The sequence below is a fragment of the Neopsephotus bourkii genome, unplaced genomic scaffold (assembly GCF_033783945.1).
Source record: "Neopsephotus bourkii isolate Nb327-2 ecotype Australia unplaced genomic scaffold, CSIRO-AGI_Nbou_v1 NB_1768, whole genome shotgun sequence".
Classification (NCBI taxonomy): Eukaryota; Metazoa; Chordata; class Aves; order Psittaciformes; family Psittacidae; genus Neopsephotus; species Neopsephotus bourkii.
Window position 1 is genome coordinate 794,446 of NW_026902242.1, and position 20,536 is coordinate 814,981.

Here is a 20,536-nt window from a genome sequence, read left to right on the forward strand (position 1 = left end):
AACTCAAACCCTTTGGTTTAGTGTCACAACTGATGTTTAAAAACAATTAATCCTTTTGGTTAGTGAACCAGCCTTTCATAATTTAGAATCATAGAATCCCAGAGTGGTTTGGGTTGGAAAAGACCTTAAAGCTCATCCAGTTCCAAATCCCTGCCATGGGCAGGGACATCTTCCACTATAGCAGGATGCTGCAAGCCCCTGTGTCCAACCTGGCCTTGAACACTGCCAGGGATGGGGCATCCACAGCTTCTCTGGGCACCCTGTGCCAGCACCTCAGCACCCTCACAGGGGAGAGTTTCTGCCTTATACTTAACCTGGACTTCTCCTGTTTCAGCTTAAACACATCACCGCTTGTCTATCGCTACAGTCCCTGATGAAGAGTCCCTCTCTGAAACAGTGTCATAATGCACCAGTCAGCAGGGGATGCGCTGGTTGCTCTGTCAGGCTAAGGCTTATCCTTTCATCACATGGATTTTCTGCGTAACTGTTGGAGGTTTTCATAGCTGCTGGCCAGCTTTGAGCATCTGCAATAGCTTATGCTGCCTTCTGAAAAGTTTCCTTACAAAAGGTGTACTTAGAGCTGCAGTAGTGTAAAATGGCCTTAAAATAATTCTGGTGTATACTATCAACCTTCATACTAAGTTATCCTACAGTGAAAATGACTTTTGTGAAGGAATTGTCATAATTAGGGATGATTTTCATGTATTGTCATTTCATGCATTGCATGCATTAATGTTGTTTGCTTTCCTGGCCCTGGGGCTTACTCTTCTCAGGCTGATCCAGAACGGTTTTTCAGAGTTGCTAATCCAGATTTAAATATAGCTGGCAAAAACCATTCCCTTGTCCTTCCTCCTTCCAAGCCCAAAGAGGCCTCTCAGGGAAAAGAACTCTGAGAGCTAGTTTTCCATTCTCATTACAGTGTCAAGATATAAAACTGATAAAGAAACCAAACCTTTTCCCATATGAAGTATCCATATCTTTCTGATCTTTCACATATAGTAAATGATTTGGACAGGCAGGAGAGGAGGAATTTTCTTATAATGAAAACTCTTGTGTGGCAAATTAACTATCTGTTACTTACCCATGATTATACATTTACCACACAACAAATGAGTCTAAAGATCACCCAGATTAACTGAGAGTTGTCTGGTATATACACCTAACACCACCAGCACGTGGACTGCGCTGGAACAAAGTGCGTATTATGCAGCCTTGTATCCAGCCAATGATTATACATTTACTACACAGCAAATACCTTAAGGATCAAAAGTTAGGCTGAAGCACAGATTGCTTAAAAGCTTGGAGCTGATGCTGTTGCTTCAGTGCTGCAAGTGGTTTGCTTTTTGGGCTGCACTCATCACATACCTGGAGAAATGGGCCCAGCTCTTACACAAGTTGTGATGATGCTAGTTCTGCTCCTATCCGTGTTCAGTTTGGTTGCTGGTGGGAAGCTGCTGGTGGTGCCAGTGGATGGGAGTCATTGGCTTGGCATGCGGGAAGTGTTGGACGGTCTCAGGCAGAAGGGACATGAAATACTCGTTGTTGCACCTGAAGTCAGTTTACACATAAAGCCCTCTAAGGGTATTGTTATGAAAACGTACCCAGTCCCTTTCACACAGGAAGAGATGGATGGAAGATTCCAAGCCTTTTTGCAGGATATATTTGAAGAAGGATCGTTCCTGGAAAGATTTATTAGGATGTATCAACGGACAAAAGAAACCTCTGCCATGTTGCTGGCCAGCTGTAAACAGTTACTGTACAACAAAGAGCTTATCAGCTATCTTGAGGAGAGTGAGTTTGATGCTGTCCTTACAAACCCTATACTACCCTGTGGGCAGATAGTGGCAGAGCGTCTCTCACTTCCTTCAGTGTTTCTCTTGCACCAAATGCCATGTGGTTTAGAATATGGAGCCACCCAATGTCCCAGTCCCCCTTCTTATGTCCCCCGGATGTTCACAGGACTTACAGACAACATGAACTTCCTCCAACGGGTGAAGAATCTAATCTTTGACTTCCCAAATTATTTTCTCTGTGATTTTGTCTTCCAACCATATGCAAAACTGGCTTCTGAGGTCCTTGAGCGAGATGTCACTGTGAAGGATCTCTTGCGCCAGGCTTCCATTTGGCTCATGAAGCTAGACTTTGTTTTACACTATCCACAGCCACTGATGCCCAACATGATTATGGTTAGTGGAGTAACCTGTGCTCACAAGAAGCTAACTCAGGTGGGTTATACTCTGTTTTTTCTTGTCATCCTTGCAGGCTTTGACAGACTTTGAAACACACAGGTTTTGTTCAAATGGTTTCTTTCTGTGAGTGACAGTAGGGTCTTTGCAAAGAGGAGCCAGTATTGATTTCAGTGAAGGCATCTGAATATCACAGCATAAAGATGGATAAAATGTATATGGAATTAGATCTGGAAGACTTCCCACTGGTCCTGTGCCTCTGCTGTAAGCCAGCTTTGACATTAGACCAAGTTGCTTTGTAGCCTCTTCACTCCAGGCTGTTGATGTGCAAGGCAGACTTTCATTTGAGAAGACCTTTGCTCATTCTGTGCTCCAGCTTGTTACACTGCTTTCCTCTACAATCCTGTCATTTTTTCATTTAAAGAGGATTTTCTGTGATTTGAATTGTCACAGACTCATAAAACATTCATTTGGAAAGTCCTTTGCAGGCCCCACTGTACACATCCTAGCCAAAGCATGTCCGGTTAGTTCAGGTTGTTCCATTCTATGTCTTGTCAGGTTCTGAGTATCTCCTATGACCTTTATAGCGAAAACAATTCATTACATCCTATTTATTATTCTTATCCTATTGTATTCAATTAAAATTTTCCATGCTGCAGCTTGTGCCTGTTGCCTCTTGTCCTGTCACTGTCAATCTCCTGGAAGAGTGCAGCTTTGTCATCTTCATGCCCTCCTGCTAAGGGAGTTGAAGACAGCAATAAGATCTGTTATCTTTCTCTTCCAGTCTGAAGCAAGCCCATCTTTCTCAGCCCCGTTTTGTACACCACAGACCCCAGACTCCAACCATCTTTCTGGCTTTTGCTGGGCTTGCTTCACTACATTAATGTCTGTCTTTATATTGGAAAACCCAAAACATGTCTTCACATGTGTCTCAAGTACTGAACAGAAGAGAAGGCTCATCTCTTTCAGTCTTCTGGCTGTACTCTTAGTTGTATAGCCCAGGATGCTATTGCTGCTGAGGCTGTGAGAGCACACACTCAATATCACTCACATTCAACTCTATTCACAAAGAAGCTGGGTCATTTCCTGCAGAGCTGCTGTCTATCCAGCTGGAGTGCAGCCTGTCCTGTGCCATGGGGTTATCCCATCCTAGCAGCAGAAGTTTGCTTTAGCCTTTGCTGACCTCATGCCGCTGCTGTTGGCCCATTTCTCCAGCTTTAGAAATAACTATTCCTCTTAAGTAAGTTTTCCAGATACTGACTATGTAGAACAGTGAAACAGGGCTGATTTTTCAGACAAAGCTGACTCCCCTGCAGTAAAAATGAAGCTTTCTTAAGAGGATTTGAACTGGGCACTCAGTCTAGAAAAGCAGAGATGGAATAAACCTGATAGCTAAACGTCTAAGAAGAGCTATGACAGGATCCCTGACAGAGGTCTATAAAATCCTGCAAAGTCTAATGAAGCTGAAAGTGGACCTAATATGTGGTTTCTTCCAATACTTCACCTATGACTAACACTGAAATGCGGTGGCAGCTAGCTTAAAGCTAACAAAGGGGAGTACTTCTTCACACCATCCACCTCCAAAAAATCTGCTTCTCAGCATCAACAGATTAATTTCATTGTAGACAAACCCTATGGATTTAAAAAGGATTTGGGTGGTTAATAGGAGGTGGGTAATACATTCTGACTGCCAGGATTTAGAGACTTACCAAAGAGGTTATCATGGAGTCCTCTAACTGGGAGTACTTGCTGTACCACTTCCAGCATACAATCTTGGCACTCAACTCTGCACTTTAGCTTTACTTTCTCCTGATAGATATCTCTTTTTCTTGCCTTTGGAACAGACTGAACTGTGGACTTCAGTTTCTGGACTCACATTCATGTGAAAGCTTTCGTGTATTGCTCAAAATGTAGTGATGCAACTCTTACCCTTAAGGGGTTTGTTGGTTTGGTTTTACCTTTCAGTGTGGTTTATATCATTTTATAATAGTGTTACACAAACAATGCACGTCTGGCTGAAATGCTGGAAGAACTTACAGACCATGTGAAAGCCACTAAATATCAAACACAAGAGCTGGGAGCCTGCTGTGTGCCAGAACAGGGTAACAGAAGGCTGCAACTCTGGGTATATCTCTGGGTGCATACTGCCACCTTGGGGCGTATGTAGTGATAGAACCCTAGAGTGGTTCGGACTGGAAGGGAATTTAAAGCTCACCCAGTTCCAACCCCCTGCCACAGGCAGGGACACCTTCCACTAGAGCAGGTTGCTCCAAGCCCCTGTGTCCAACCTGGCCTTGAACACTGCCAGGGATGGGGCAGCCGCAGCTTCTCTGGGCACCCTGTGCCAGCGCCTCAGCACCCTCACAGGGAAGAGCTTCTGCCTAAGAGCTCATCTCAATCTCCCCTGTTCTGGCAGGTTAAAGCCATTCCCCTTGTCCTGTCCCTACAGGCCCTTGTCCAAAACCCCTCTCCAGGCTTCCTGTAGCCCCTTTAGGCACTGGAGCTGCTCTGAGCCTTCTCTTCTCCAGGCTGGATAAGCCCAGCTCTCTCAGCCTGGCTCCAGCATCACCTTGTTACGTGAGATCTTTTCCTCTCTGAGACATGAAAATGCACACATAGGTACTTCAGCTAACTCTGTGGCACACAAGAATACCTTCTGTCCACCTCCTTTAGTTTTTGGTCTTTTAATGTCACCTCACTGCCAGCTAGAGGGAAAGGTTTTGCTTAAACAGGCTGCAGAACAGGACTGTACTGATGTCTGAAACTCCTTCCTCTTAATGCAGTTTCCTTAGACGTTACAGTCCTTCCTGCTGGCTTGTGAGAATCACAATGCCACATGTAGGACATGCTATCAATGTGAACTTTTTAATAACAGTATTTGCCTTAGAATGTGCTTATCACCCCCAGGGACATTTGGCAAAAGTAACCATTTCATGAACCAGATACCCCATCACTCCTACCTCCTCCAAGACAACTCTTCCAGGCTGCTGCACAGCATGAAGAAATCATTCAGAGCTCTCTTCAATCAGGTGTGTGTTGGTAGGAAGGGTATAAAGCAGTATCTCTTCTCCAGCCATTGCTGTTGTTCAGTTACCATTCTTGTATCTCATTTTGCCTTTGCAAACTTCCAGCATTCACCTTTTCCCTTCCCATGAAATACACCTTAATGGCAGATGAGATCTGCTTGGTCAGGTACCTCTTTTCAGCAAAAATTGCTTTTCTAGGTTTAACTTGAAAGTTTTCATGTGTTTTTCCATGTTCTCCCTGTCTAAGGACATAGCTTTGTTTAGAGGCATACTCTGATTACCCATTAGGTTCCGTTGCATTGTTAGCTGCAGCTTCAACCTAGGTTCTCAAGAATAATTAGGAGCTTAAATCCCATTCAAATCAATCTGATTTGGATACTAAATAAGTCTTTGGAGTAGGATAACCTTCCACATCAGATCAGCCTCAGCTGATCACAAGCAAACCTTCAAAACTTTCAGAGGCAAAAAGCTTCTTCTCAGTGTTCAGTCCCAATCAAACTGCTCTTTGTGGTCCTGATTATGCTATTTACTACTACCTGGAAAAGTTGGGCTCCAGCATCATTATTACTCCTCATCAAGTAGCTATAGGCTGCGGCTGAGTTATAAAGAACAAGACTTCCAACATGGTGGGTTGGGTTTTTTGTGCCTTAAAAATCTTACCATAGCACAAGCAGGAGCAGCTCAGAAACTCTGTTCTCCACTTCTTCTGGTAAACACAGAACACAAGTATGGGTTTCCCTTGGCTTGTACCACAGCCAAGCTTTATACTCCTGAAAAGAAACTATTACTGAGACCTTCCAACACTGTTAGGCCTGCAACCTCTCACCTATGAACTCTTGTAGCCCCTCTTGAGCAAGGACCACATATTCTGCTGCATCGTTACTTTCAAAGAGACATTTAGCCTCAAGCCACTCACCTACAAACTCTTATGGCCTCTCTTGAGCAGGAACTGCATTTCTGCTGCATCACTGCCTTTGGTTAATATGTGACTTTGGTGACACCACTGCTGCTCGTGCCAGCTCCTGCTTACCATGGAGAGCATCCTGTGTGAACTCCAGGCACCTTTCTGAGGTACAAGAGAAAGTTTAGGTCTTTCATGTCAATATTGCAACATGCTCAGTGGCCATAAAAGTAGATTCCTGACTTGAATCTGGCACAGGGCTGTCAAGTACACAGTGACTCAAAATAACCCTGACTCAGCAATATCCCTTCACAAACAACTAATCAAAGGTCCTGCTAATTGTTCTGAATCATGCAAGATAATTTCAGTGCAAGGAAAATGCATTTTGCTTTACATCCCTTGATAGCACTCTTATCGATGCTTTTTATCACTGTCTGAAACATGATCTTTGAATGTCAACAAGCTGTCATAGTAAACATTTTGTAGAGGGAAAGACTAAAGACCATCAAGCATAAATAAGGTACAACTCTTTCTCGCTTTTGTATGCTGCTTGCAAGTAAGAAGGAACAGTTCATTCTTTTTCCTGCTGATAGTCCCAGGACAGTGATGTGGAGGTACCAGATCTACAAGGGGCTTGTTCTTTTTCTTTCTTTCTGGAGTTTTGCAGAAGGTGGGAAGCTCTTGGTTATGCCTCAGGATGGAAGTCACTGGCTGAGCATGCGTGTCGTTCTGGAAAAACTCTGGGAGAGGGGGCATGAAGTTGTTGCGGTGATTCCTGATGCTGCTTTGCTCCTTAAAAGCTCACAATCTTTTACCGTCAAAACATACTCCGTGCCTTACACGCAGGAGTTTGTGGATGAATTCTACAATTCCCTTGGTGAAATGAGTTTTACCAACCCTTCTCTTCTAGACAAAATCACATTATTCACCAATTTATCAGAACTGACCAACATGTACACTACATCTTGTCGGCATCTCTTATATGATGAAGAACTCATGAAGTACCTCCAGGACAGCAAATTTGATGCCATTATGATGGATCCTGTGTTGCCCTGTGGGCCAATTGTTGCTGAATATCTCTCTCTCCCTTCAGTGTACTTCATGCGTGGTCTTCCATGCAATTTAGACTACAAAGCCACCCAGTGTCCAAGTCCTTCTTCTTATGTGCCAAAGATTTTCACATACAGCTCAGATAACATGACATTTACAGAGCGTGTGAAGAACTTCCTGATTGGGGCTTCAGAGCACGTGTTCTGCGACCTGTTTTACTTAAACTACAAGAACTTAGCTTCTGAGTTTCTTCGCAGAGAAGTAACAATGCTGCAACTATTTAGCCAAGCATCCGTTTATCTGATGAGATACGACTTTGTTTTTGAGTATCCGCGCCCAATAATGCCAAACATGGTCTATGTTGGAGGCATCAACTGTAAGCAGAAGCAGCCATTATCAGAGGTTTGTTGTGGTTCACAGTGATCATATATATGACATTTAGCAGATACTGATTTTAAATATAGCATTTATTAGCAATTATTTAAGATATACTTCCTATAGTAGTATTTGTGCTTGAGCCAATATGTGATTGACTAGCAGGATGGCATGATCTGGGAGCAAAAATCTCAGGCTCTTGTAGATGATCACCAGACCTGCATTACAAGCAGCTGAAGGGTTTCTCTTCAGGAGAGCTTAGGTGAAGTTGAGTAAGCTATGTAGCTGCCTAGGTATAGCTTAACTTATTGTAAGCATATCACTATAATCATAGCTTCTCTGGGCAACCTGTGCCAGGGCCTTACTACCCTCACAGGGAAGAACTTCTTCCTAATGTCTCTTCTCAATCTACCCTCATGGAATGTATGCTATAGCTAGACAAATAGCAAAATAATTCTAGATCAGATAATCTAACAGTTGAATACTGCAGGAGATTTGATTGGCCAAAACATGGAAATGTGGATTTAACTCTGTGGATATACCCAGGCACTTCTACTGTGCTGTAGAGCCTGATAATGTGCTTGAATACCCTAAAACCAGGGATATGCAAAGACATTAGAGGGAGCTCTTTTGCCTCTGAATTTGTATAAGAACTAATACAAGGGAACATATAAGAGAATGCTTGGAAAAAGAAGCCCTTGGGATTCTAATTACCAACCATCCCTCCTTGTTTTAAGTCTCCCAAGTGGCTCTGCAGGTAGTGCAGGTGTCAATGGTTTATTCTGTTTTCCAGACCACAGTGGTGTTGCAACAGCAGAAGTTATTGCTAAGCTTACACCATCACATGTACTGCTGTAGAGTGAGGGCTTTTACTTTGATAACTGCTATAATACAGAAAGAAACCTTATCAACTCACTCCGTATCAAATCTCTGACAGTCATTGCTTCTTGGTTAGCCTTTGTGGAGCATAAAGTATTCCAAAGGTCAAGCTTTTATTCCGAGTTTTGTGTCCAATCAGCTGAGCAGACTCAAGGCAGGGAGCTGATCATTAACTGAGTGTTAGTGAAACACTGATTGCTGGCTCAGGTGTTACCTCCCATTCATGACTTTTGTGCAGCCTTTCAGTGCCACGTGCTCCCTCTCACATTTGAACCCTCTCCTGTTAATTCAAGCATTCAGTGCCCACTTAAAGCCTTCATGAAGATGATAAACCCAATCTTTAGTCCCAGTTAAAAATTATCCTAATTTCTGCCTAAAGACAGCCAGCCCATTAAAAATTAAACCCCTCTGTTAAGATTAAAGTTCAAAGTACCCCCTGATTCAACCCTCATCCCCTGCAATAGTTTGGAAGCTCTTTAACACTTTGCTGACAGCACAAGGGAAATGGCTTCTTCAAATGTAGGATTTCATTCTCTTGCCTCCTGGCTTGTGCTTTTCCTGCTCCTGTGGACCTTTGCTGAAGGTGGAAAGCTCTTGGTTATACCCATCGATGGCAGCCACTGGCTCAGCATGTGCCCGGTTGTGGAGCAGCTCCGACACAGGGGACATGAGATCGTGGTGCTTGCGCCAGAGATAAACTTGCGGATAGGTTTGTCGGGGCATTATACAATGAAAACATACCCTGTGTCTTACACCAAGGAGTTTGTGGAGGCAGAGTTTAAAAAGCTGGGCTATAGGAGCTTCACACCTCAACCCTTCTCAGCAAAATTCTCCAATTTGGCAAATATGTCATCTCTTTTCTTGGATTCCTGCAAACGTCTCCTGGGTAACAAAGAGCTGATTGAATCCCTTGAAGAAAGCAAATTTGATGCTGTCTTTATGGATCCTTTTTTTCCATGTGGACAAATAGTGGCTGAACATCTCTCCCTCCCTTCTGTGTACCTCGTGCGGGGACTGCCATGCAGCCTAGACTTCCACGCTACCCTCTGTCCACATCCTCCTTCCTACATTCCGAGGTTCTTCACTCGCTACACGGACCGCATGAGGTTTCTCCAGCGTGTGGGCAACCTCCTTGCTAGCCTGAGCGGTTCCCTGCTTTGCAGTTTCCTTTATGCACCATACAATAGTGTGATCAAAGAATTCCTCCAACGAGAGGCAACACTGCTTGAGCTCTTAAGCCATGCATCTATTTGGCTCATGAAATACGACTTTGTGTTTGAGTATCCCAGACCCTTAATGCCTAATATGGTCTTGATCGGGGGCATAAGCTGCACTCAGAAAAAAGCATTATCCCAGGTTAGTTTGCTTTTTCCCCCCTTTAGTTTAACTCTGACTGCTGACGAGTTTAGCTCGTTCTCACCAGGAGATGGAGCTCCCGGCAGAAAGAACGAAGCGGAAGGTGCTACTAAAGCAAACACTTCGCAGTTCGTCCCGTTGTGCACTAACGTCCTCTATACCTGAAAGAAGGTTGTAGTGAGGCGGGGGGGTCGGTCTCTTCTCCCAAGGAACAAATGACAGAACAAGAGGAAACGGCCTCAAGGTGTGCCAAGGGAAGGTTAGATGGAGATTAGGAACAATTCCTTCCCCAAAGGAAGCTGCCTATTTCCAGTGGCTTTCATTTGTGTACCAGTTTACAAAACTTCGTGCTAGCTGGGGCAATGCAGCAAGCCACATCCTGGTGGATTTCTGCAGGAAATTCTGGCAGCAAGTGGAATCCCCAGCACCCAGCTAGAGATCTGCTTATTCTGGGTCAAATACTGTGTCCCAGAGCTGGACTGCAATTGTATTTTGCTTGAACTATGCCAGAATTCCTAAATATACAGTATATTTGCCACTTTCCACTAAGAAATCCTGCTCATTCTTAATGCTTTCTCTTATTTCGTCAGGTATTTTAGAGATGTGTGTGGCACCCACCAAGAGGAGCAGATCCTAAAAAAGACTACTAAAATAAGGTTATTTTAGGTGATTTTCTATTCCCAAAGCAGGGCTGCAAAACATTCCCTAAAATTAGTGGCACTTCAGAGCAGGAAGTCTGACCTTGGCACACAAAAGCACTCAAAGAACAGAAGAACACTGATGTGACTGGTCCCACAGAATATAAATAGGCCTTGGAATAGCTCTATGTGTTCCACTGCATCCGGAACTGCAGGAAGCAAGTCACCCACTGCCCAAAGAATTGGTATGAAAAGCACATTTGTAGCATGGGGAGGATTCTGCAGTTCCCAGATGTCTGGCAGTTTATACAGAAGCAAGGGCAGAGTTCCCAATCATTAAGTTCCCATCTACGATGCCTTAATGCAGATGGAGAGCATCTCTTCAGAGAAATCTAGTAAGAGAGAACTAAGCCCTGAAATTAGAGTTACAATTCATCTTCTTTGGCCCCAGGAGAGCATCAGGTCTGCTCTTGAGGGTGCAACTATCACCAAACCTTTGATGGCTCCTTCTGTCTGGGACACAGTCTCAAGTGAAGGGCCAGGGCACTCATAAACTAAGGGAGTCAACCTCAGTTATCCCCTTAGATCCCAAAGGTGAGATTCCAACAGACTTACAGGAACATCTAGTTCATTTTAGTCCGTTAATTTAACTTTGAGGCCTGCAACAATTCCCTCTGGTTTTGTCTTTCCTTCCTGGCTTTACCAAATAGTTCTCAATGGCACAGGATTTTTGCTCCAGCCTTTGGCTGGTTTTATGCTTCATTAGAATCCCTCTGTTCTTGGATTCAAGTGACAGACTTAGTCCTTCTATTAGTTAAATCAACTGACCAAAACAGATTAAAACCTGGCAGTGGTTCAATATTGCCATTACTCAAAGCAGACCCAGTAAATCCAGGTAAGTAGAAGTTACAACTATCTGCTATTAGAACACCTTTAAAACCAATCTTCATTCTCTCTTGCAGCTGCATGGTATGAAAAGAAGAATATCAACTCTACATCCAGAGCATGTGATTGCAATGAATAGGAAAATAAACCACGGTGTAGTCACCTGGGGGCTGGTTGCCAGGAAAAGTCTGATGATGACTTCATCTCCTTAATTGCTCCAGCATCTTTTTTTGAAGCACAGACACTGATGTCTTGGAGCATGCAGACTATGCCACAGGACTGGTTTAAAGTCAGTCTTTTCTCACTTCCCTCCTGAATCTCGGTTCAGGCTTCAATTCTGCCAACACTCAGGCACCTCCTTAAATTTGTTAGCCACATGTGCCTATTTCTTTTCTCCCTGGGACTCATTTTCATATAGAATCACAGAATCCCAGACTGGTTTGGGTTGGAAGGGACCTTAAAGCTCATTCAGCTCCAACCCCTGTCACAAGCAGGGACACCTTCCACTAGAGCAGGTTGCTCCAAGCCCCTGAACACTGCCAGGGATGGGGCAGCCACAGCTTCTCTGGGCACCCTGTGCCAGCACCTCAGCACCCTCACAGGGAAGAGCTTCTGCCTTATCTCCAACCTGAACTTCCCCTGTTTCAGTTTGAACCCATCACCCTTTATCCCTTGACTACAGTCCCTGATGAAGAGTCCCTCTCTGAATCCTTGTAGCCCCCTTCAGATACTGGAAGCTGCTCTGAGGTCTCCACTCAAGCTTCTCCATGCTAAACAGGTTATGGATATACATAGATATATAGATAATTAATTTTCCTGATCAACATTTTGTTGTGTTGACCGCTTATTTTCTTGCCTTTCTTGACAGTTTTGTGGGAACATGACAGAACCTACGGCATATGACATGAAAAGGACTTTGACTAAGGATGTGCTTTGTGTTGGCAGGAATTCGAAGCTATTGTGAATGCCTCTGGAGAACATGGCATCATTGTCTTCTCCCTGGGCTCCATGGTCTCTGAGATCCCTATGAAGAAAGCCAAAGAAATTGCAGATGCCTTGGGAACAGTCCCTCAAACGGTATGGTTTTCCTCCTCCTCTTGCAGCACAGCAATCCAACATGGTTTTCAAACACGGTACATGATTACCTTCAGCTTTCAGTGGGCTTGCTCCTCTCTTCTTTCTCGTGCTCCCTGATGCCAGAAAACCCACTGAGGAGCAGCAAGAAGCCACTTGCTGAGAACTGATATGTTGGTTACTTCTCTTGCAAGGTTTTGTGGCGATACACAGGAAAGGTGCCACCCGACATGCCGAAGAACATAAAGCTTGTCAAATGGCTGCCCCAGAATGACCTTCTAGGTAGGTATGAGATACCTTGAGTGATACGAGCATGTTGCTTTCAATCCCATACTGCTGCTGTAAGGCAATACTGGCATCATTTATGCTGACTCCCTGCATCACTGTGGGTCACAGGGCTTCCTTATCAGCCTTTGCTGTTTGAAACAGAGCTTGTCTCTTAGAAATGTATCTGATTGCACCTTCAAAAACACTGACTTATGAAACAACTCTGTTTGGAAAGTTGTCCCAACACTTGACTCCCCTTATTATCAAAAATGGAGGTCTTTATCTCTGCCTAGCCTCCAGTCATAAGTAATGATGCACAGGGCAACACAAAGTTCTTGACTGACACCTACCAGTCCCATTTTCTGTGGCAGTTTTTCCCTAGAGATGTGTTACTGTGACTTCCTAAATCAAAGAGCTAAGCAAGTCTTTCTTTCATCCACAGCTCACCCTAAGACTCGTGCCTTTATTACCCACGGAGGCTCCCATGGCATTTACGAGGGCATATGCAACGCAGTGCCAATGGTGCTGATGCCTTTATTTGGAGACCAGATGGACAACGCCAAGCGAATAGAGTCACGGGGAGCAGGACTGACACTGAATATACTTGAAATGACTACACAGGACATATCCACTGCCCTGCAAGCAGTTATTAATGATAAAAAGTCAGTAATAGAAACACAGCTGTTCTCCTTCTACTCTCATCTAACAACACCATGCTAGCTTCCAGCTTAACAGAATGTTAAGCTGTTCTTATATGCCTTCTTATATCAAAGTTACATCACTGAGAGGCTGATGCTGGCCCTGGGTTAACCTCATCCTGTCCCTGTAACAGCACTGTCCTTCTCGCTGCTCAGGAATACAAGCATTAGGTGACAAGAACCAGCTGATATGAGAGGATTCACGTATCAGAGAAGATGGGCTATATATGCAATGAAAGAAATCAAGTTGACGAAAGATGAGCACAAAGCCAAATTGACCAGGCAGTGATGTAGAGGGCTTTGATACAACATAGCAGAAAAGGCAATTGGTGAAGGGAGATGTGTGCAAACTGGTTTTGTTCCCCAAATTGGTCGTGTCATGAGTCAGTGGAGCCTGAAAAGGCTGAAAGGCGCAGCTGCCTGGCTAATCCTCTATGCATGAAGATATCCCAAAGAAAGGCAACTGAAGGTGCCTCAGTGTAGTTGAGTGGCTGTGCTGCATCAGGAAGCGTTGCCTTCCAGCTTCAGGGTTTATTAAACAGACCTCATTTACAGACAGGCTTTCTCAGTCATATCCCCTCCCAGTGCTTGTATGAGCACAGTGACTGCTGCCTGGCTTGGCAAATCTGGACAATTCCAGCACAGAGCTGGAGGAACATGCAAGAGTATGCTGAGGCAGTACAGGAGACTACTCTAGACACCACTGCATTACAGTTAGCATGCCCAAGGTTTTTTAAGGCATCACGCTGAAGGGGTGCTTCAAGACCCTCCTGCCATAGGCAGGGGTTTGGAAACAGATCTTAAGGTCCTTTACAGCCCTAACCATTCTATGATTCTATGACATATCCTCCTCTTCCCTGCTTTTCTGAGGGCTTCTCAGTATTTGGCATCCTCTCTCCCATCATGTTTCTGAGATATGGCACCTTATTGTCACTGCTTCCTAAGCAGTATTCTTACAGCAATGATAACAACAGTAATAACAATGCATCTTGAGCTTGAAAAACTGGATGGTTTTTCTACAGTCAGTCAAATTTCAACCAGATACCTTCACCCCAGAGATTCTGGTAACAGCTCAAACTAAGCTTTTCCTTTTTCTTCTTTCCTAAAACCTTTCCCTCTGTTTTTGCCATTGAAAACAGCACTTTTCTGGGCCCATAACTTTGCTATTATCCTTCTCGTGGAGTGGTGGGGAAACACCAACGCAGAAACACCCAGTGAGCTATAAGCCAAATAACACCACATCCCTTTCCTCTGGGGCCACAGTCTCAGAAAAACAAGTCACTGAAAGCACTGAACATCTTGTCTTGACAGGTACAAAGAGAACATCAAGCGTCTCTCAGACCTTCACCTCGACAGGCCCATCCACCCCATGGACCTGGCTGTGCACTGGGTGGAGTTTGTAATGAGACACAAAGGAGCCCCACACCTCCGACCTGCTGCTCATGACCTGAACTGGATCCAGTACCACTCTCTGGACGTCATAGCCTTCCTCATCGTCGTGGTCCTCCTCTCCCTCTTCATTTCTCTGAAGTGCTGCCTGTTCTGCTGCCGCAGGTGCTGCTGTAAGAAGGGAAGAACAAGAAAGCCAACCAAATCCAAGTCCCACTAGCAGCTGAAATCAATGGTAGGAGATAAACCTCTGCTCCAGACCACATGATCAGAGACCATCCCAAATTTCACTGATTGCTGACTTTCAGTCAAGAAATAATAGTTCCTTTAAGCTAGTACCATGGGAGGGGTTGTTTTCACTGATATAATTGTTGCCTTTAATTAAGAATTGTTTATTAAAATTACTTTGTATAGGAGCACTTCAGTCACTTGGAAAGATACCAGTGTTAAGTCCAAGGCTCTTGGCTTCCACATCTTGGTGTACAGAGGATACACGTTGACTTCCTTTTTTTACCTCTATTGCAATGGAGACATATATATATATATATATACACATACATATATATAGGGATTTCATGAGATTTTGCTTCAAGGGCTTTAGGAGAACAATTTGCTCTAGTTTAAGGCTGTCAGGTTTATCAAGCACTTCAAAACCTCTGTATAGCTGTTGTTAAATAAGAGGCAAGTGTTATACACTGACAATACGTGTCACATAAGCTAGCTAGATGCACATCTTACATAGGTTTTGTGTGTGCATACAGTCCTCTAAACAAAACTAATATTTTGGCAGGGAAGTCATTGTGGTGAGTTCCCCATCAGGCAGAGTGCTGTATCTGAAGCTTACCTGTTAGGTGATCAGAGCTCTGTAAGCATCCTTGTTTATAAAACCCAACTGATTTACTACTCGTTGTAAATGTTGTTCAGGTGGAGACCCAAAGCCCAGCCTTATAAATAAATCCCCAGTACTAACAATAATGATTCTTGTGTTTTCTAACTTGAGAGATATGGGGCTGGAGAAGGGAAAGCTTGTTCAATCATGGGGAGAGAGCTGGAGAAGCCTCACAGTGTGGAAGCTACCTCAATGCACAAAAGCCAGTTCTCAGCATCACTACTTGGTGACTCGGTCCTTGCTGAGAGGTTATCTCTCGAGGCTGCCACAGTTCCCACTGCTAAAAAGTCAGAAAAGACTTTAAAGTTAATACTGAGGGCTTAAACCAGACTGGAACATCCTAGTATATCTTGCACAGGCATCCAGCTAGGTACCTGCTGCTGTTCTTTTCTATTGCTATTTGGAAAAGCAGGTTACTTCAGTGAGAGCTGTGAAGCTCAAGAAGACAGTCCATCTTCTCCTCAGCCTGTCCCCATTGCCCCCCATTCCTGGGGGCACCCATGCCAGTGCAACCTGTTCAGGACCTTTCATCTTCTGCCTTTGCCTCCCCTCCTCCTGCCCCTAGTAAACAAAAGGAAACGCTTCTCTGGGTCATACAGAGAGTCTCCACTGTGCCTGAGAGCTGCTGACCTGCTTTTAAGGTGCAGCTTTTGCAGCTCCACGCAGTTCCTGCAGTGACATCTCTGGATGCCCCCATGGTCCATCCAGTGACTTTCTCTGCATGGACAAGAGAAAACGCCCTTGATTTCAGATCAGATGAACAGAGTTAGAAAGAATTAGTCTTAATTGGCTTTGTTATAGTTTAACTAAAAAAACTCTTGTGTAGGAAGTAAAAGAAAGGGAGCGAGACTAAAAATATCCATCCCATGTCTTCTAGAAAGAACTTGAACACAGCTAAAGCAAAACAGCAGCAGAAACCAGGTGTCCTCCTCTTCTCCTTTTCCCTTAGCTCTCCTTAGCCTCGCCTCTTTAGTCCTGCTCCTCCTTTTTCCTTGGAAAAATGAGATGGAGAGAAAAGGATCTTGGGAATGTGCAAGGTTTGTGTCGTTTCAGCTGTGCCCAGCAGAGGGCAGTCCAGTATCATTAATGCTGTCACTGACAGGAAGGAGCAAGAACATCTTTCCCCACCAAGGCCTGGGGAAGTTCTAGTGACTTGGTTACCCATCTATGCTCCCTGAATATGGACCCTGCTGCTCAGGGATGGATTTCAGAGTGAGCGAGGAGCCAGAGGGTGTGGGGCAATCATCTCTGGTCACTTTCGAAAAGGGGAAACTGACGCAGGAACGACCACTGCTCCTCTCCCTGTGCTGCACAGGCTTCACCTCACTCCAGTGTCCAGGCACCGCAGCCTGAGCTTTGTCAGCAAACCCTTAAATCTCCGCTTTTAGACACCTGCCAACAGATAGGAGCCAAAATCCCTTCTCTGCCCTTGCAGGAAGGAGGCACAAACTGATGGTCAAAGAGCAAGAAACAGCAGTGACCTCCCAGTGAGCATCCCCCATCCACCTGCACTGTGCAGGGTGCCCAGTGCAGCCACCAGTACACGGATCCCAGTGCTGCCTTGCCCTGCTTGCTCCCATTTTTATGCTCACACTGCAATGACTTCACTTGATTTAAGAAGTAAATACCTGCTGCAGCAGCCAGCCAGAACTCCAGTTGTCATGGGGGGGTTTCATGCGAGCTCCCAAACCCCCTTTCAGCCTTGCTTCACACTGTTGGAAAGCACTGAAAGCTCAAGCTGAGTAAACATGGAATAGAGGCAAGGCAATGCAACCTGCCAAGAGCAGCACCAGCCCCATTCAACAGCAAAACAAGAATAAACAAGAACACCCCTCCTCAAGAAAACATCCCAAACTCAAAACCCCCCACCCCAAACCCATGTGCATCCACCAAGTTGCTTCAGGATTGCAGGCACCATGTCTGTGATGGTCCAGAGCTCTGCCCTCCTCCGTGAAAGGGTGGGAGCAGTGCAGGGGTGATGCTGCCATCACTTCTGCATCCTTCTCTGGAGCTATACCCCTGCAGATCCCCATGCAGCATCCCAGTGGGGTTTGGCACCAGAGATGTCCCATCCCATGACATGCTGCCACTTGGTCCAGCACCAGTCCCCAGGCGAGAGCAAGCCAGGTCCTTTTAGCAGCCACAACAATGAATTCACCTGCAGAGGTGCGGTTAGAGGTTATTTATAGGTGAGGTGATGAAACCTGGGGAAAACCCATGGCCAAAGTGAACCAAACCATGCAGGACAGGCTCCCCCAGAAGAATGTGCCAGCAGCTCACCAGCCTCACACAGAAGAACTTCTTCCTTATATCCAACCTGAACTTCCCCTGTTTAAGTGTAAACCCATCACCAATAGTTTCCTCACTGCTCGAGGATGCTGGTACTTCTGGGAGAGGCAAGGATGTCTCCGAGCTCATCTGTCCCAGTGCGGACTCCCACCCTGCCTATGGTAGGTGTCAGGGCTCTCCCTATAAGCTGCTGTTGCACACACATTGCTTGACAGGTACTAGCAAGTGCTCCCAGCATCAATTCCCTTCCCATTAAGGAAGGGTGAAAGGTTTCATACACCAGATCTGATTGCTTAGGATGATAAAAGCAAGTCATCAGAATAGGCTGCTCAGTCACCAGCAAATCCTAAATCCCTGCCAGCACACGCTGGCCGGCTTATCCTATGGCATGACCCGGCTTCAAGAGCCTGCCTGAGTAAATGGAGCAGATTTCCGCCTTGATATGCTCCCAGCCTTATGAGGGGGTGACATTTCCCTCTTGGCTAGGGCAGAGCCAAGCAAGCTACATCTGTTACCAAGCATCCCACCCAGCGAGGGACCAGGCTTTGCAAAGCATCTGCTGGAAGCTTTAATTACCATTCAGTGAGGGGTAATCACAGCAGGGCAGGAACTGGGGTTTGGCACCTTCCTGAGGCTGCTCAAGTAGATGGTGGGGGTGCCCCATTGAATTTTGGCCACAAATGGTTGATCTGAACTGCTTAGAGCGGGTGCAGAATGATTTCATGTAGAGAAAGGGTCCAGTGATTGTAAGGGGTGGGGAAAGAAGGGGAAACCACAACCCAGCATGGAGTGAGTCTGGTAAGCAGTATCAAAACAACACATTCATCTCCCCAGCCTAAGACTCCTTCCTTTCCATGCAGGACATCAGGGTCCTTTCACCCCAAATCAAACCATCAGTCACCCCTTGACTGCTCAGTGAGTGAAGCTTGCTTGGGTTTTGGCCAGACTTCTCTACACACAGCCTTTGGGAAAAGCATGCCTTTACAGCTTGCCTTCCTACACCCCCCACTCCTCCCCTCCGTTATAATGAAGAAGACTAAATGTGTCACCTGTAGCTTGAAAGTCCATGGATTTCACCAGTGGATTAAGAGGTGAGCCCCAGGGGATGCTCTGTGTAAAGCCTGTTATGAGAACAAAGGGCTTCCAACAGGAGGCTTGAGAGGGTCACCCTGGGAACGCATGATGGGATGAACACCACCTCCATCCATTTACAGTCATTCAAGCCCATGTTTTCCAAGGGATCAGGCCTGAAGAAGGTGGCTTTGGGATATTAAGATGCAAAAGGGTCCAGCAGACAAGGAAACTTTGGTTAGACTTTGGTGACAAAGAAACCTGCCCTAAGAGGCAAACCTATGAGCAGCCCTTGAACCACCTCCTCTCCTCTAAGCACTTGTGATCAGCTCCTCCTGTTGCAAAACAGGGGTATCCTGACAGCAGCTCATCCAAGACGAGCATTTAATTAAGAGCTGGAAAGGAAGCAAAGCAATTGCTTTTCAGTGGGGATTTCTAGGGATGGAAATAGATGCCCACAGAGCTCCAGGGCTTTTAATCAGGCGCTGGTTCTCATCGCAAACTGAGCTGGATGTGCAGACACCAAGCATTGGCGAGGACAAAGCAAACCTCATGGATAAACCAGCTCTTCTGTACAGACACTGATAACCCAGAGGTGACTTTCCTTCCCTCTCCCCTTCTAACACACCATCTTCAGTCATTAATGCTGAGCTGCTGTGAGATGATCATTCCGTTGTGCTGGCTGAAGCAGAGGAGGAAGTGGTGTGAATGCACTTGCAAGGGGACTGGTGCTGAAGGAGTTGGTTCCTTTCATTCATTGGCCCAAGGGGAAAAAGCAGCCAAATCCTTCCTTGGAAGTTGAAGTGCTAAAAGGGAGTCAGTCAGCCTAAATCAGAGACTGGTGCCCTTCTTTCCCAGACCAGGTAGGAGCAAAGAGGAACATGACCAGAGCACCCCTGAATCCCAGACTGGTTTGGGTTGGAAAGGACTTTAAGACCATCCAGTTCCAACCCCTGCCATAAGAAAACATGGATTTGCAGACATGCAAATCAAACAGAAATAATGAAATTGAGAACAAAACCTGAAATCGGAGAATCACAGATCAACCAGGTTGGAAGAGCCCTTTAAGCTCATCCAGTCCAACCATTCCCCAGCACTGCCAAGGCCACCACTAACCCATGGCACTGAGGGCCTCGTCTACACGGTGTGTGAGCACTTAAACATTCCCTGTTGAAATAAACCGTTTTTGGTGGAAGATGCTGTTGGGCTGAGGACATCCTGAGCTTCAATCGTGCTTCACTGCCTGGCAGCCTGCCCGTGGGCATTGACTGTGCTGTCTCTTCGAAAGACACATTTACACGACTCACATTCAGCTCCAAAATGCTTTAAAAGGGGTTTCTACAGTGTAAAAACCAGACACAGCCCCCCTCCCCCCCCCCCAAGTGGTTCCAGCCTTTCCTGATTGTTACAAAAAGTAGACTTTTATTTGTAAATGCCTAAAAAATGGGATCTCTCTCATGTCCCTCCCCACCTTGGAAGTTTTTTAGTAAGAAACAAGTGGTAGCTATGCCATAGGAAAAGCCGTTCCCTGATGGATGCCTTCCCATCAAGGAGGGATGTCTC

General features: G+C 45.4%; 1 protein-coding gene across 5 annotated transcripts in view; it reads left to right on the forward strand.

Moving 5' to 3' along the window:
• LOC133226063 (UDP-glucuronosyltransferase 1A1-like) overlaps nt 1-15,128 on the forward strand; it is a 28,615-nt gene extending 13,487 nt beyond the window's left edge. For 2 of the 5 annotated variants that reach the window (XM_061379197.1, XM_061379194.1), the window contains exons 2-5: nt 12,242-12,373; nt 12,565-12,652; nt 13,080-13,299; nt 14,647-15,128. In XM_061379197.1, the coding sequence (XP_061235181.1) occupies nt 12,242-12,373; nt 12,565-12,652; nt 13,080-13,299; nt 14,647-14,944 (738 nt within the window). In that variant the 3' untranslated portion in view covers nt 14,945-15,128. Of the gene's footprint in view, nt 1-1,310; nt 2,226-6,704; nt 7,566-8,882; nt 9,774-12,241; nt 12,374-12,564; nt 12,653-13,079; nt 13,300-14,646 lie in introns of those variants that run through there. The other 3 variants (XM_061379196.1, XM_061379198.1, XM_061379195.1) reach the window with 3 other exon arrangements.
• Nucleotides 15,129-20,536: the final 5,408 nt, after the last annotated feature.